A 14,777-nucleotide genomic window follows, 5' to 3' on the forward strand; every position below is an offset into this window, starting at 1 on the left:
TCTTTAAAACTAGTCCAAGGAACAGCTAAAAAAATGCCCACAACCTACCCAAAACCAGCCCATTGACCAGCTAAAAAGTGCCCAAAACCTCTCTAAAACCAGCCCACTGACCAGCCTGATCAGCTAAAAAGTGCCCAAAACCCCTCTAAATCCAGCTCACTGACCAGCCAAAAAGTGCCCAAAACCTCTCTAAAAACAGCCCACTGACCAGCTAAAAAGTGTCCAAAACTGCTCTAAAACCAGCCCACTGACCAGCAAAATAGTGCCCAAAACCTCTCTAAAAACAGCCCACTGACTAGCTAGACCAACTAAAAATTGCCCAAAACCCCTCTAAAATGAGTCCACTGACCATCCTGACCAGCTAAAATGTGCCCAAAACCTCTGAAAACCAGCCCACTGACCAGCTAAAAAAGTGCCCAAATCCCTCTTAAAACAGCCTTTCTCTGCCTTCAAAAATTGATGAGGTAAAGGCATCTTAGTTGATGGGATGTGTTGCAAATATTGAATCTGAACCTGTCTTGATGCCTTTTTACCTCCCCATACAGCCTGCGAAGGCAGCATTTTTTTCTTCGGATGCAGCCCATGCCTTGCTGAGCTCTGGCAGATACACTGCTGTGCATTTGGATAAAGGAGCTGTTGCTTGCTGGGAGGGGTTTCATGCAATCTACAAAATGTATTTTGCTGCACAGAACGGCAAGGACAGCTAATGCAGAGGCTGCAGTTTGTTCTGTTTTAGGGCTAAAGCCTGTAATGCCACAGGCGCAAAAAATATTACATACATTTAAAGTTTTCATTATTCAATATGGTGTAACCACTGATGTGATCAACATCCAAGGGTTTCTTAGAATATTTTATTTCAGCCCAATCTGCAGGGGTTTCGAAGAGGGGAAACACAAAAAGAATGGAAATAAATGCACAGATAATCAGTTCACTGAGAGATGATTGATTAGAAATCTCTCTAAAGATCAGAGACAATTTTATGAACTTACAACTGTGGGAAAAACTCCATGTTACACCTCATATCCTCAAGTTAATAATAAACTCATCTACAGTAGATTTCTGTGAAGAAGAAAATGCTAGTGGGGCTTGTCTGTGTAAAACTCACCACTATGATATAGCATGTTGCTATGTGGTTGCTATGGTGTTCTGGGTGATTCCTACATTGCTTTGGGTGGTTGCCAGGGTGTTCTTAAAGGTTACTAGGTGGTAACCTATTAGCCAAAGTCAAAAGAGCCCACCCAAAAGTCTGTTATTATATTCTGGTCCCAAGATATTGCTCAGGTCTCTCTTTCAATGTAAATTTATCAGATTCTTCACCTCTTTTATCGTCCGCCAGACGATCGCTAGAAAAGCAATACTGTAGCACTGTCTACTCAGCATGCAGCATAATTTGAGGAATCATTCATGTCCATAGCACAAATAGTGCAGGTTTTATACACAAGATTAAAATCTCTAAAAATCCCTAACCCCAAGTATAAAAAATAATAAAAATGAGCAGGAAAGATATAAAAAGTAAGAGTGAAACTAATACAAAGAAGTTTTGGAAAATAGAGCTCATGTGCTAATGACTATTGAGCTGAGGGTATTGACAGGTCGAGCTGTTAGTGTGTGTGATAATAATGATCACTGGGGAGTTTGGCCGTATGGGGACATACGGTGTTAATTCACATCTATCCAGCCCTGCCTCCCTCTGATGCTGGCCGATACTCAAACAAAACACTAACTCATAGTCTAAATTCTCCTTCACTGGTAAGCCAATGATAACCCATTAAAATAACTCTTCCCTGAGAGCTAAAATTGCCCAAATGTTGCTCTTTATCAGCAGGGAGCTTGTTGAGCTATTAGGAGATGGTTCTAATCATAACGAAGGCTGGGTGATATTGCAAAAAATGTATAAGTATATATGTATATACAGTGTATGTATGTATGTGTATATATCTTTTATTTCAGCTCATGAAACATGGGACCAACACTTTACATGTTGCGTTTATATTTTTGTTCAGTGTATGTATATATATATATATATATATATATATATATATATATATATTTATTTATTTATTTATTTATTTTTTTTTCTTCTCGGGCCTAATGATATTTAATATTTATGTATTTGCTTTGTAATTAGAGGAACCATCATTTAACCCAAACAGCCACCATTACAGAGTAGATAAAACATTTTAATGGAAAAACTAAAACACAGTAAGATCTATTTTTTTTAAAAAAATGGTGACGTTTTCCATGACGTTTCACTAAATGAAAAGTTTTTATTTTAAAAACATATTTTATAAGATTTAATTATTTTTATTTATATGCACCAATATAATAAAGTTGTTAACAGCATTATTTACATTACCTGCATATAACTGTATAAAAAAATTAAATATATGAAATAATGTTTGAATCAACAACTGTTCAAAATCAGATGAACAGATTTATAGAAAGAATTGAACTTAACAATTCTAATGCAATTTTTTTATATCTTTCTTTTTTAATACATTTCTTATAGATTAATGGAAGATTCTTCATCAATAATATGAAAGGGTTGGAAAACAACCCTCATTTTATTTTATTTCTCACAGAATTGCAATATTACCAGGACAGTAATGTGGAGCAAAAAAGTTAAGCAATAAGAATTTTGATTTTTGATTTGTATAATTTTTAATTTTAGATTTGATTTATGTTCTATTTGTACTGAACTTTAAACATGTTTAACATCTGCGGAACTGTAACGCAACTAAATTTAAAATAAGAAATGCTATTAAAACATTTCTGTCTTAATGCATGGAAAGAGGCTATATAATCATTAAAATAAAAATAAAAATTGCAAAATAATCACTGCAATGTTCACGTTGTTTCTTAATTATATATCACCAGCAAAATTATCAAGAATTGCCAATAAAGTGAATAATCGATATATAGCCCAGCAGTAATCAGAACTAAGTTCACAACGCAGACGTTTTTTTCACCCCATTCTCTCTCTCATCTGATCCCTGCTCTTTCATGTGACTCAGACTGTCTGTTATCCTAAAAGACAAAATGGAGGTGGTCGGGCAATCCTAAAAGCAAACACATGCAGCTATCCTCTGGCCTTTGTTGGTCTGGAGGATTCCCCTTTTAAAGGTTCAGCACTGCGGCCACATGGGCTGGGGTACAGTGCTGGACACATTGACGCTCACACAATGCAGACTGTCCCGGGGGGAAAACAATGGGTTCCTTCTCCTCCTCCAACGGGGACAGACCAAACAGAAAGCAAGAGTGTGAACGCTCTTCTCAGATTAAGAGAGTTATACTAGGTAGCAACCAACATTCACAAGCAATCACTCTTTTAGGCCAGAAACACTTCAAAAATAAGTAAATTAAGATTCCAATGGTCAATGCATTGCAAGTGTGCAGTCCTACTGTAGACACTTAACATGTATTCTTGCCATATTGTCGCAGTAAACAAAGGGAGCAATAGAGTTACCCTCAAATGTCTTTGCTATTAAAAAAAGGGATAGTTCACCCAAAAGTGAAAATTCTCTCATCATTTACTCATCCTCATGCCATCCCAAACTTGTATGACTTTCTCTATTCTGCGGAACACAAACGAAGATATTTTGAAGAATGCATGAGGTGCTTTTGCCCATACAGTACAAGTCTATGGGGTCCAAAACTTTCAAGCTCAAAAAAGGACATAAAGGCAGCATAAATGTAATGAATAAGGCAGGTAGGGAATAAGGACTTTGGTCTGACTTTGGCGATCATATCATTTTAGAAAACATTGATTAAACAACGCGAGCCATATGGATTACTTACATGCTGCCTTTATGTCCTTTCTGGAGCTTGAAAAGCCCCCTTTGACCCTTTGTCTCATAGAATGAACGTTACTTTAACGAAATTTTTGCAAACTGACTTTTGCATGCCACACTCGTTTTACTAGAGGCGCTTCAACAACTGTGTGTTTTATTCACTTTCACAAAAATCATGACTACAACTGCTAATGACTTCATAAACACTTATTTTTCACTCTGTTACTCACAAGTCAAGTCATATTTATTTGTATAGTGCTTTACACAACACACATAATTTCAAAGCAGCTTTACAGAAAATGATGCTGTAAAAAAAAAAATGCTATTAAAGTCCTCATTGCACGATTATAAAGAATCACGATATTAAAAACACTTCTCACACACTGCTACGTTATGATATCGGAAACTCTAATGCATAATTTGAAATACGACACATTTTAACATTTAACCCACCTACATTTACATAATTTTTCCAATGTGATAAACTTGCACGGTAGCTCACCTGACTTTGGACTTGGAAGGCCGCGGTTTGAGCCCAGCCTGCACTCAAGCTGACCCGTGAGACAAAAGCATCATAGAAGTGACACGAAATGATATGGTTGCTTCAGAAAATGTGTTTATTATATCGCATTTGTGACAAAAAACACTATTGGTTAGGTTTAGGGTAAGGATGTCTGTTTTGTTCACCTCTCATTTCTTTTTTAGGACACTATTGGTTAGGTTTTGGCAAAATTTTAGGTTAGAGAAGTGCATTTTTTATTAAAACATCCATCTAAAATTCACCTTGAAACTTTGTCTGATTCCAACATCATTTCACTCACTTTTGGTGCCCTCCGCTGGACATTTCACAGGGAAACTGTAGCCAAACATGTAATAAGGCATGTCATTTCGTTTTGCTAAAAAAAAATTCACATAAATTTAATGAGATCAGGCTGCCTTTGACTTACATTGCATGGACAAAAACACCTAATATATCCTTCAACATACAGTACGATCGTACTAAATTATTATCATATTCTACACCATATTCTATCATTCTATCATATTCTGCACTCAAATGTACTTCTAAAAATAAATGTCCAAAAAGACATGGTATCGACATGTTACATGGTATAAAAAAAAAAAAAAAAAAAAAAAAAAAAGTAATACAAAAGTAATATCATGGTACCATGTCCACAAAAACATGGCAGTACCATGTTACTTTTTTGTTAGTGGAAATTAAAAGATTAAGAAAGATCTTGATGTTATACATAATAGGATCTTATGATCAGCGTATTGGTTTATGGGTTCTTTGAAGCACGAGTAAATGGGTGGCTTCCTAGAAAATAGAGAATGAAAAAAATTATTTGTGGAACTTTAAAGGTGTAGTATGTAATGTTTTTCCTGTAATATTCGCCTTTTTTTTGCCAATGTGTGAACGGCTTGTAACGCATTTTAAAACATGAGCCATTCCTGGACTACCTAGGTTGCCTATTAAAGCCTGTAGACTGATTTTCAAAGGATTCAAAGGAAAATTCAAAGGATGTGACGTTTATGCGCACTCCCGAGAGCCTTGTGTCAGTGCTTCTCTTCCGCTATTCGACAGCGACAACAAACCGCAACACTAGGTAACGTTATCTTAGAGATGGAATCCAGCAAACGCCCGGCTCTCAGCACAACACTGACTCCTACACAAACTCCGAGTAAGCCAAAAAAATAAATAAAAATGATCTACTGAATCCCGTCTGGCTAAGCGGGAACGTGATTGTGGTCGAGCGAAAACTAGAGTGAACATCGGAAGGGCATTTGATTCCTGGAGGGACCTTCGTTCGGTTTTGGGGATCAAAACTGCTTACATAACTGCAAAGCATGTGAAATATAGTGCCATAAGGATTGATCTTTGTAATTTTAGCTAACTTGATCTTGCCTGCTAACGCTGACGAACTGCAAGCTACCTTACTTCGTAACTTTCAAATAATTTCAACGATCTAAAAGTCAGGTATACAGGATAAATTTAAGCAAATATGCTGGTTTCTTGATCGTAGTACAAAACGTACAATAGTGCAACATAACAGTGCAGTGCAACAGTAAACTGTCTAATATAGTTCGGTAGTATGTAGCTGTATGTGTGTATCAGTATGCTATGTTAGCTGATAAGTAGTTTTAGTTTAGTCTCAAAGTTTGTAGTAAAACAATCATAACTTTGTAATTTTAATTATGCTATCTCATCTGTCAGCATGATGCCGGTGAATCACGTTCAGTCTCTTTGTACATTACGTCATTGTTTTGGCCGATGCTTGCTCGCTCATGTCCCTATGGAGTGTGTGCACAAGCGTGAGCACGAGCAACAGGTAGCTGGCTGTAGTTCACTTAACGGCCACAGGTGTCATTAATAACAAGGGTTTCTCAATCTTACATACTGCACCTTTAAAAGTTGCTCCATCAGCCTGTAAAACACCTCTTGGTTCTAATTGGAACTTTCATTTCTAAGAGAGGACTACAAACACACAGTCATGTACAATGAGATGCGGAGGAATCTCATTGAGATAGATGAGATGGAAGACATGCAAATGAAAAAGCATTGATGCACACGGATGTACGTCTGGTGTAAACCGGACACAGCTCACTTAACCAGCATGAACAGTTTATGAGCCAAATTTATTTACTCCATATCATCTATCAAACCTCTCCTCACTGACAGATAACCCCAAGTAATGCAAACAGCCCTCTGGCAGGGAGACAAGAACTGGGTTTGCGGTAGTCCATCACAACCATTGGGAACGAGGTAGGTTTGGTTATTCCAGACCCTGACTCACATTTTGAATAAAAACCTTAAACAAGCACAGGGTACGACTTGGAAGCCAAAACAATCAGATGTAAGGTTGTGGTGAAACATTTGAGGTCAGAACCTCAAATGTTTCAGCACTACGGTCTGGAGGCTTCTACAGTCTAGAAAAACAACGACGAGTATCTCAGGACTTTAAAGTCAGTGTAGACAGACCTCCGACAGGGAGTACAGAGGAGGAGCATCTGCAGGAGATGTGGATTGAGATCATATCTTTACTAAAGCTCCAATCCTCCAGATTATGAATTTGTGGCAACATAATGACTCACTTCACTTAATGCGCGCAATTTATTTTTCCCTGAGCAAAGCAAACAATACACACAAAAGCCAGTATGACAGCTGGATGGTGACCATACTTGTTTCTTGTGTTAATCACATACAAAATAATGACGTTGGGTGATGTGGCTCTCCTAAAGTCCTGCACAATATCAATGCATATTCTGCCACTCGTTGAACAACTACAATCCCCCAGGACACCTTTTCATGCACCTCTGCTTATGTATAACTACAATAAATATTAAAGGCATGTCACCATATGTTCACTGTATTTTCATGTTTTATCACAAATCAAACAAACTGTAAAACGCACAAGTAATTTAAGCACTTTCTGTGGAGGATAAGGTGAGGTGGTTAACCTGTAATACCTGCGTAAGGTTTGCAGCTCCTCTTCCAGTTTGCGACTGAGTTCCAGGGCTTTATCTCTTTCTCTCCGAGTTTCCCGAAGCTCTTCCTCAAGCTGTTGAGATGGGAGAAACACGTCATTTCAAACTCTGTTACAACATACTATTCATGTATGGAAACAATAAAGGACTAAACCTTCAAGCAGCACTAATAATTCAAATTATGAGAATTATGGGTCGAACAATATGTTTTTTTCTATGGAAAATGCCAATGTGAGTATCTTCAGAACAGGTTGGCCGATATAACGCTGATTTATAATCCAATTTCATAATAGCAAATATAGGCAGATTCTGGAACTGACACAAGTGGGGAAACAACTGTTAATAGGCAAAGCTGGCATGGTCAGTGCTGGATGAACTGGCAAATACTGGCTGATTAATTGGCCCTGGACGATATATTGGTCGAATACTAATGAGAACCAACAAATACTAAAAATATGATGTCATTAAAATGGTGCAACAGCAGGGAATCAAATCTACAATTGAAAATGTCACATGCGGCCGCATGAATGTATGCGAATCCAGCTACTCAAGCTGAATTTCTACGGAGCCCTTTAGATGACAGGGCGGGAATTTTCAGAAATAGTTGTGTGTGCCTCGCTATGAGTATTGCATTCCCTCGCAATAGTTTGTTTTCCCTCGCAATAAGTTTTGCTTGCCCTTGCAATAGGTTGTGTCCTCTTGCAATAAATTTGACCATGGTTTTACTACAGTAACCATATTTAACCATTATATTTGTAGGGAAACCAAAAAAAAATACATGAAAATGAAAATTATGGTAATAAATGTCAATGTTGTGGTTTGGTAAACAAAAGCTTTAGTTTGGTATTTGTAGTAAAACCACAGTAACCACAAGATTAACCATGTGTGGCAAGCAGGCCGTGGCCGAGCGGCATCTGGGCAGAGCGAGGCCGGGGAGATAAGTGGTGAACGAGTTCCACCTGTGCGCCACACCGGTATCGAGTTCCAGTGAGGAGCAGCAGGAGTACTTAAGGCGAGGAGACAGCGGCGGATGGGAGAGAGAGAGACGCATGGAGCTGTGTTTGTCTCGATATGTTATAGTGACTGCTGAAAAGCAAGGCTGTTGTGTGTTCAGTGTGTGGTTGTTTATTGTGCTGAAAAGCACATTTATGTTTGATATACACTGAAAAGTGTTGCATTAAAGTCTTACGTTGGATTGTTCACCCGGATCCCGCTTCCTCCTTCCATAGAAACACAGTGGGCCTGCCACACCATGGTTAATTTATAGTAAACCATGGTTACTATATGGATATAGTAAACTGTATTAAACCATGGTTTCTGCCAAAAACACATACATTTTTTTTTTTTTACAAAAATGTGTGTGTGTAATCTGAGGGAAAGAAGCACAATTTATGTTTTGTCAGATTTTAATGCTGATTTGAAATATGTTCTTTGATCGGTATCTTGACCAACCGTTTTGGAGGTTTTGGTCATTCCCCATTTAAGTAGATAGGAGTTGCACTTGCATGTCGCTTGTTTACATAGAAAATAGCTGCCAGGGAGCGTTCCAAAGATGGACGCGAGTGAACTGACTTGCTAAAAAGACTTTGTTTATAAAAATTATATTACTATAGTAAAACCATGGTTTCCACCAAAAAAAAAAAAAAAAACATAGCCAACTACAGCGATGGTTCCTACAATATTACTACAGTATAGTAAAACCATGATTTAAGACAAAACTTTGGTTACTACATTCTTCCATATTACTATAGTAAAACTATGGTTTCCGCCAAAGAAAAAAGGAAAAATTGGTTACTACTTATTACTATGGTAAAACCATGTATCTGCCACAAAACAAACAAACAAAAAACATGGAACTGTCATGGTTACATACTACTATAGTAAAGCCATGATTTTCCAAAAAAAAAACATGGTTACTACAATATTACTAATGAAAAACCACTACTGCAAGGTAACGTAAAATTTTGCGAGGGAATGCAAAACTTATTGCGAGGGAACGCAAAACTATTTCAGAAAAAATCTCGCCCTTTCCTCTAAGTGTCTTCATAGATTTTACACATTGTTGTGCTCCGGAAAGTGTCAGAATGCAATTCTTAGGCCACGTCCACACCAAAAAAAAAACATAAAAAAATGAATATGAAAACGCATTGATTTTACCATGTTAACGCCTCTCAATCCACACTGGAATGGAGTTTTCCTCAATCAAAAACACTCTGCATTACTTCATACTTTGGAAAACAATGACGTTATGAAACTGAAAACTGAGTTTTCAAACAAAATGGATTAGTGTGGATGTGGTTGTTCATACCGAAAGCATCTTTGCACAAAAAAAAAAAAAAAAAATCTAAACGTAGAGCAAAACACAAGTGTCTCGAGATGAATTTTTAAATTGTTTTTACCTTGACATGGTTTTCCAAAAATGTGGTGCTCTTGCACGTGACGCTAAAAAAAGAAAACAGCGAAACACGGCTCAATGATCAACAACGTCCATCTAGTACGTTCACAAAGGAAAACAATTTAAAACCAGCGCTGATGAATGAAAAACAGACCCTTAACTTGTTAAAACTTGTGAAAGTTACTTTTGCAAGCTTCAACTGCAATGCAATTTTCGGGAGTCAGGATGCACAGGATTTTGTCAGTCCGCCACGAAAAAGTCTAAAGTTTAAAAAGTACCAGTTTGATACACTAAGCACTTTTTTTAGAATGAAATAATAACTGGATTTGCCAAAGTTTGCCAGGATAGTGATCAAATCTTTGAAAGACACTTGAGAGTTTTATTCGTGGTACTAAGTGGGATGTCCTTGAAGAAAACTTTATCCACTTCCGATCCGACAGAACTCAGATTCCAATCTGAACTGCATATGAACTTTGTTCATTCATCTCACTCTGATGGGGATCTAACTGACTCTATTGTCTCCTAACTCAGCACCTACTCAGCAGCACTATATTGTGAGACTGAGGGAACCCAGGGCTGGTGGGTGCAGGGAGGGATGGGTAAACACTGTCACTTACCTCTCAGTGCCTAAACCTGCTGCGCAATAAAGCCACTGCTAATGACCTGCCGTTGAAACAGATGTATTGATGGTTTCATCCTCCCAACAGCTGGGCGAGGAGACAGACACAATGGAGGCTGTCTAAACAAACATGACAATCTGCCCTACTGTAAAGGCCTGCAATATACTCCCCGAGAGACAAGTGGGCAAAGAGGGGGAGAGTTGGAGAGAGATAAAGAAATAGTAAAATGCATGAGGACAGAGAGAAATGATGACAGAAGTTTCATTTTTTGGTGAACTATTTCTTTAAATAAAGGTAATGTCTTGGGGTCACTATAAGGGCTAGAGATTACACAGTAACTTTTGCTATAATTGGGGCTTTGTTCAGTTGAGGTGTGTTGTTGATAGGCTTGACAAGTCAACAGTTTCCTTAAGAGGCACATGAATGCTGTCTGTGCCTTATCTTCTGGCTTAGAGATGGGTGAGTGAATGATTGAATGAAAGTTACATTTATATTGCACTTTTCTGACACTACACTTAAAGCGCATTACACAGAGAACAGGGGACTCTCCTCAAACACTACCAGTGTGCAGCATCCACCTGGATGATGCAACGGAAGCCATAGTGCACCAGTACGCTCACTACACACAAGCTATTGGTGGAGAGGAGAGAGTAAAGTTATAGAGTCAATTAGTGGCTGGGGATTATTAGGAGGCCATGATTGAGAAGGGCCAATGGGGGGAATTTAGCCAGGACACCGGGGTTACACCCCTACTCTTTATGAGAAGTGCTCTAGGATTTTTTTTAATGACCACAGAGAGTCAGGACCTCGGTTTAACGTCTCTATATAGTGTCCCGTCACTATACTGGGGCATTAGGACCCACACAGACCGAAAGGTGAGCACCCCCTGCTGGCCTCCCTAATACCTCTTCCAGCAGCAACCTTAGTTTTCCCCAGGAGGTCTCCCATCCAGATACTGACCAGGCTCAACCCTGCGTAGCTTCAGTGGGCAACCGGTCTTGAGCTACAGGGTGATATGGCTGTTGGCATATGCTGGCAGATGGGTGTATCTTAAACTGTGATAAAGCTTTACCTTACATCCTCCTGGATGCATTCTCCTCAAAACATTTAAACACAAACTGTAGCTAAGGGTCACCTGTTTGGCATAGCGGTATCTTATCAACATGCGGTGGATAGAAGTTTCTTTTTTTTATTATTATTCAAATAAACTGGAATCGAACAGCCAACTTCTTCAATGCCTCATTGCCTCACCCGCATGTTTGAAACATGAGTGCATACACCGTTATATGGTTCTGATGCAGTCTGTGATTAAAAATCTTCAACTGCACGATAAAGAGACTAATGCAAATGGTACTTTTCTATATGATCTTTTGCCACAGTGCATGACTGCAATGGGGTAGTTCCCAGGAAATACTTTTGGGAAGATAACATGTCCTGCAGTGTAACATGCTATACTCCTAAACTACTTTAATTAGCATTTTGGTAATTCTTTAATACTGATTATGAATTAAGCTTTTGGAATAGAACATATGTACTTTTTTAAAATCATTTGTCACAACGCAAGACAATTTAAAATAGAGGAGGCAAAAAATGTTTCAAATAAAATAAATGGTGACCAGATAAAGGACTTATAGATATACACTTTACCTTATACATTAATATACATCTTAACCTAAAATCTTGATTATATACGCTTCCCTTATACATTACATTCATATACATTGTAACCTAAAATCATGATGGATCTATAGACACGTAGCTTTTAACCTAATATCTTGATGGACCCATTTCCCTTATACATTCATAAAAATAACCTAAATTCTTGATGGATCTATAGACATACACTTTACCTTAAACATTCATGTACATTTTAACCTAGAATCATGATGGACATATGGATTTACACTTTCCATTATACATTCATAAAAAAATTATCTAAAATCTTAAATGGAATTGTAGATATCCACTTTACCTTATTCATATAAATTTTAACCTAAAATCATGATGGACCTATAGATATACACTTTATACGTTCACATAACTTTTAACCTAAAATCTTATAGGACCTGTATATATACATTCACCTTCTTATACATTCATATAGGGCTACATTTGAACCTAAAATCTTGAATGAGCCATACAAATACACTTTCTTTTATGCATTCCTTTAAAATGTAACCTAAAATACCCATAGACATGTGTCAACTATCCAGTGGAAACAGGCCCATTTTCTGTTTCTTTTTATGGTACTACTCTAATGCCTGTTGCATTTAAATCTCCGATTTCGAGGACTATAAACACTTTTGCCCATGCAGCTTCCGCCGGTGGCATCCCAATCATTCTAATTACTGGAGTGCAGGTCTCGCAAGTCAAAGAGAACATCAAAAAGCCTCAAACCTCTAAAGTCAATATGTACTTTTCTCCAACAGGGAGGGGAGCCTGACTTCAAAGCTCAATTCTTTTAATCTTATGTATTTTAACAGCATTCATTACAATAATATCCAAATTAGGTTCCCAGAGTAACGTGTTAACCTGTAGAGATAAAGCCAAGCAAAGGAGGGTCGCAGCCTTGACCTTTATGAGCAAGCGTTTGGTGGGGCAGAGCTGCTCGTGGCCTTTCTGACCCAGTGGGGAGAGGAGGATATGATGGAGGTTATCAGCGGTGTCCACAGTCCGCTCTGTCACTGAATGAAGCTCATTTAAAGCAGCGCGGTCTGTATCATGTCAGAGGTCATTGAAGAGCGAGCTGGCACTTCTAAGGTTGCGCAAAACGTTAAAGGGGACACATCATGGGTTTTTTGCTCTTTTGAAATGAAAGAGTTTAATGCACTATATAGACATACTCAAACCTTCAGAACACTAATTTATGAAAACTAGGCTACTTTCAGAAATTGGTTAATATGTAGCAACCATGAGTACATTGACATATGACTGCTCATGTTTACACATCAAAGCCATTTGAGTATTCAAGATAAATAAGTCCCGTTCAAATGGCAACTATAATATTACTTGTTAAAAAAATCTCTCTACTCTCAGTACTAGCCTGCACTTTCTTGTCAACTTTGGAATTAACACACTTCCGTATTTCAGAACTACTGCTACTGTGTTCCTTAAGATGGATTGCTTGGGCTTTTACTCTACTTTTTTGTAAGCTGCATTGGAAAAAAGTATCTGCTAAATTATTCAATAGAAACTGAAATGGAAATTTTAAAGGGATAGTTCACCCAAAAATTAAAATTCTCATTACTCACCCTCATGCATCCCAGATGTGAATGACTTTGTTTCTTCTGAACAAAGATTTTTTAAATAATATTTCAGCTCTGTCGGTCCATACAATGCAAGTGAATGGTGACCAGAACTCAGAAGGTCCAAAAGAGAGCATTAAAGCAATCCATATGAGTCCAGTGGTTAAATCTGTATTTTCTGAAGCAATATGATAGATGTGGGTGAGAAACAGATCAATATTTAAGCCCCTTTTTACTGAAAATCTACACTTTCACTTTAACTTCCATGTGGATGTGACTTTCACATTCAGCCACCAACTGGTTGGGGCTGGTCAAAGGTGGAGGTTGATGGTAAGAAAGGACTTATATTGACCTGTTTCTCACCCACACCTATCATATCACTTCAGAACTTTTCAGCTGAGTTCTAGTCACCATTCACTTGCATTGTGAGGACCAAAAGAGCTGAGATATTCTTCTAAAAATCTTCATTTGTGTTCTGCAGAAGAAAGAAAGCCATACACGTCTGGGATGGCATGAGGGTGAGTAAATGGTTTTCATTTTTGGGTGAACAATCCCTTTAAGCAAGTGACCAATATTGTGCCTAATCGTGATTAAGGATGTAACACTTTCCCCCATTTCCCTGTGCAATGTGAACTGAATTTATCAGCCGCTGTACTTAGAGGACTAATTCTGTGGAATACCAGCCCGATCTCATGAAAATTCGTAAATAATTTACGAGTTGGCTATTTCGTATGGTCTTGCACGATGTTGTTTGCATAAACTCATACGAATTCATCACATGCAAATTCCCGTATGTGTAATGCAGAAGTAAGTGCGAGTTCCACGCATGAGACGTTAAGGACATACTTATTAATATTAAGCCCTTACCCAAACCCCTTATCTAAACTTAACCAATCAGTAGAGTGTGTAAACATGATATGAAGCTGTTGTGTGTGACAGAAGCAAGTAATTGTCACGTATTAGATGGAAACGATATCCAGCGATGTCATTGGCTGTAGTGAACGTTGTAGGGATTCAAACGAGTGCAGTCGCACGATATCATAAGTATTAGCCAAATTTAGAAAAGTTGTACAAATCCTGACGATTTCGCCGTGAGAGTGTGTTGGGAATACACACACACACACACCCTTCTCTATTTCTAAATCAATGTCACCTGATGATGTGTGACTAAACATATTTCTCTCTACAGGACAGACACAAAAGACTTGCATCCTCACCTGACAATAAAGCGCCCCAACAT

The 14,777-nt window shown here is 38.0% G+C and overlaps 1 protein-coding gene across 1 annotated transcript in view; it reads right to left on the reverse strand.

Annotated features, from left to right (window-relative positions):
- The window catches only part of LOC127410852 (mirror-image polydactyly gene 1 protein homolog), a 116,471-nt gene that overhangs the window by 25,172 nt on the left and 76,522 nt on the right, over window positions 1-14,777 (reverse strand). The window contains exon 12 of the mRNA XM_051646062.1: window positions 7,260-7,351. Coding sequence (XP_051502022.1) covers window positions 7,260-7,351 — 92 coding nt within the window. The remainder of the gene's footprint in view (window positions 1-7,259; window positions 7,352-14,777) is intronic.

Source organism: Myxocyprinus asiaticus, chromosome 20 (genome assembly GCF_019703515.2).
Source record: "Myxocyprinus asiaticus isolate MX2 ecotype Aquarium Trade chromosome 20, UBuf_Myxa_2, whole genome shotgun sequence".
Lineage (NCBI taxonomy): Eukaryota > Metazoa > Chordata > Actinopteri > Cypriniformes > Catostomidae > Myxocyprinus > Myxocyprinus asiaticus.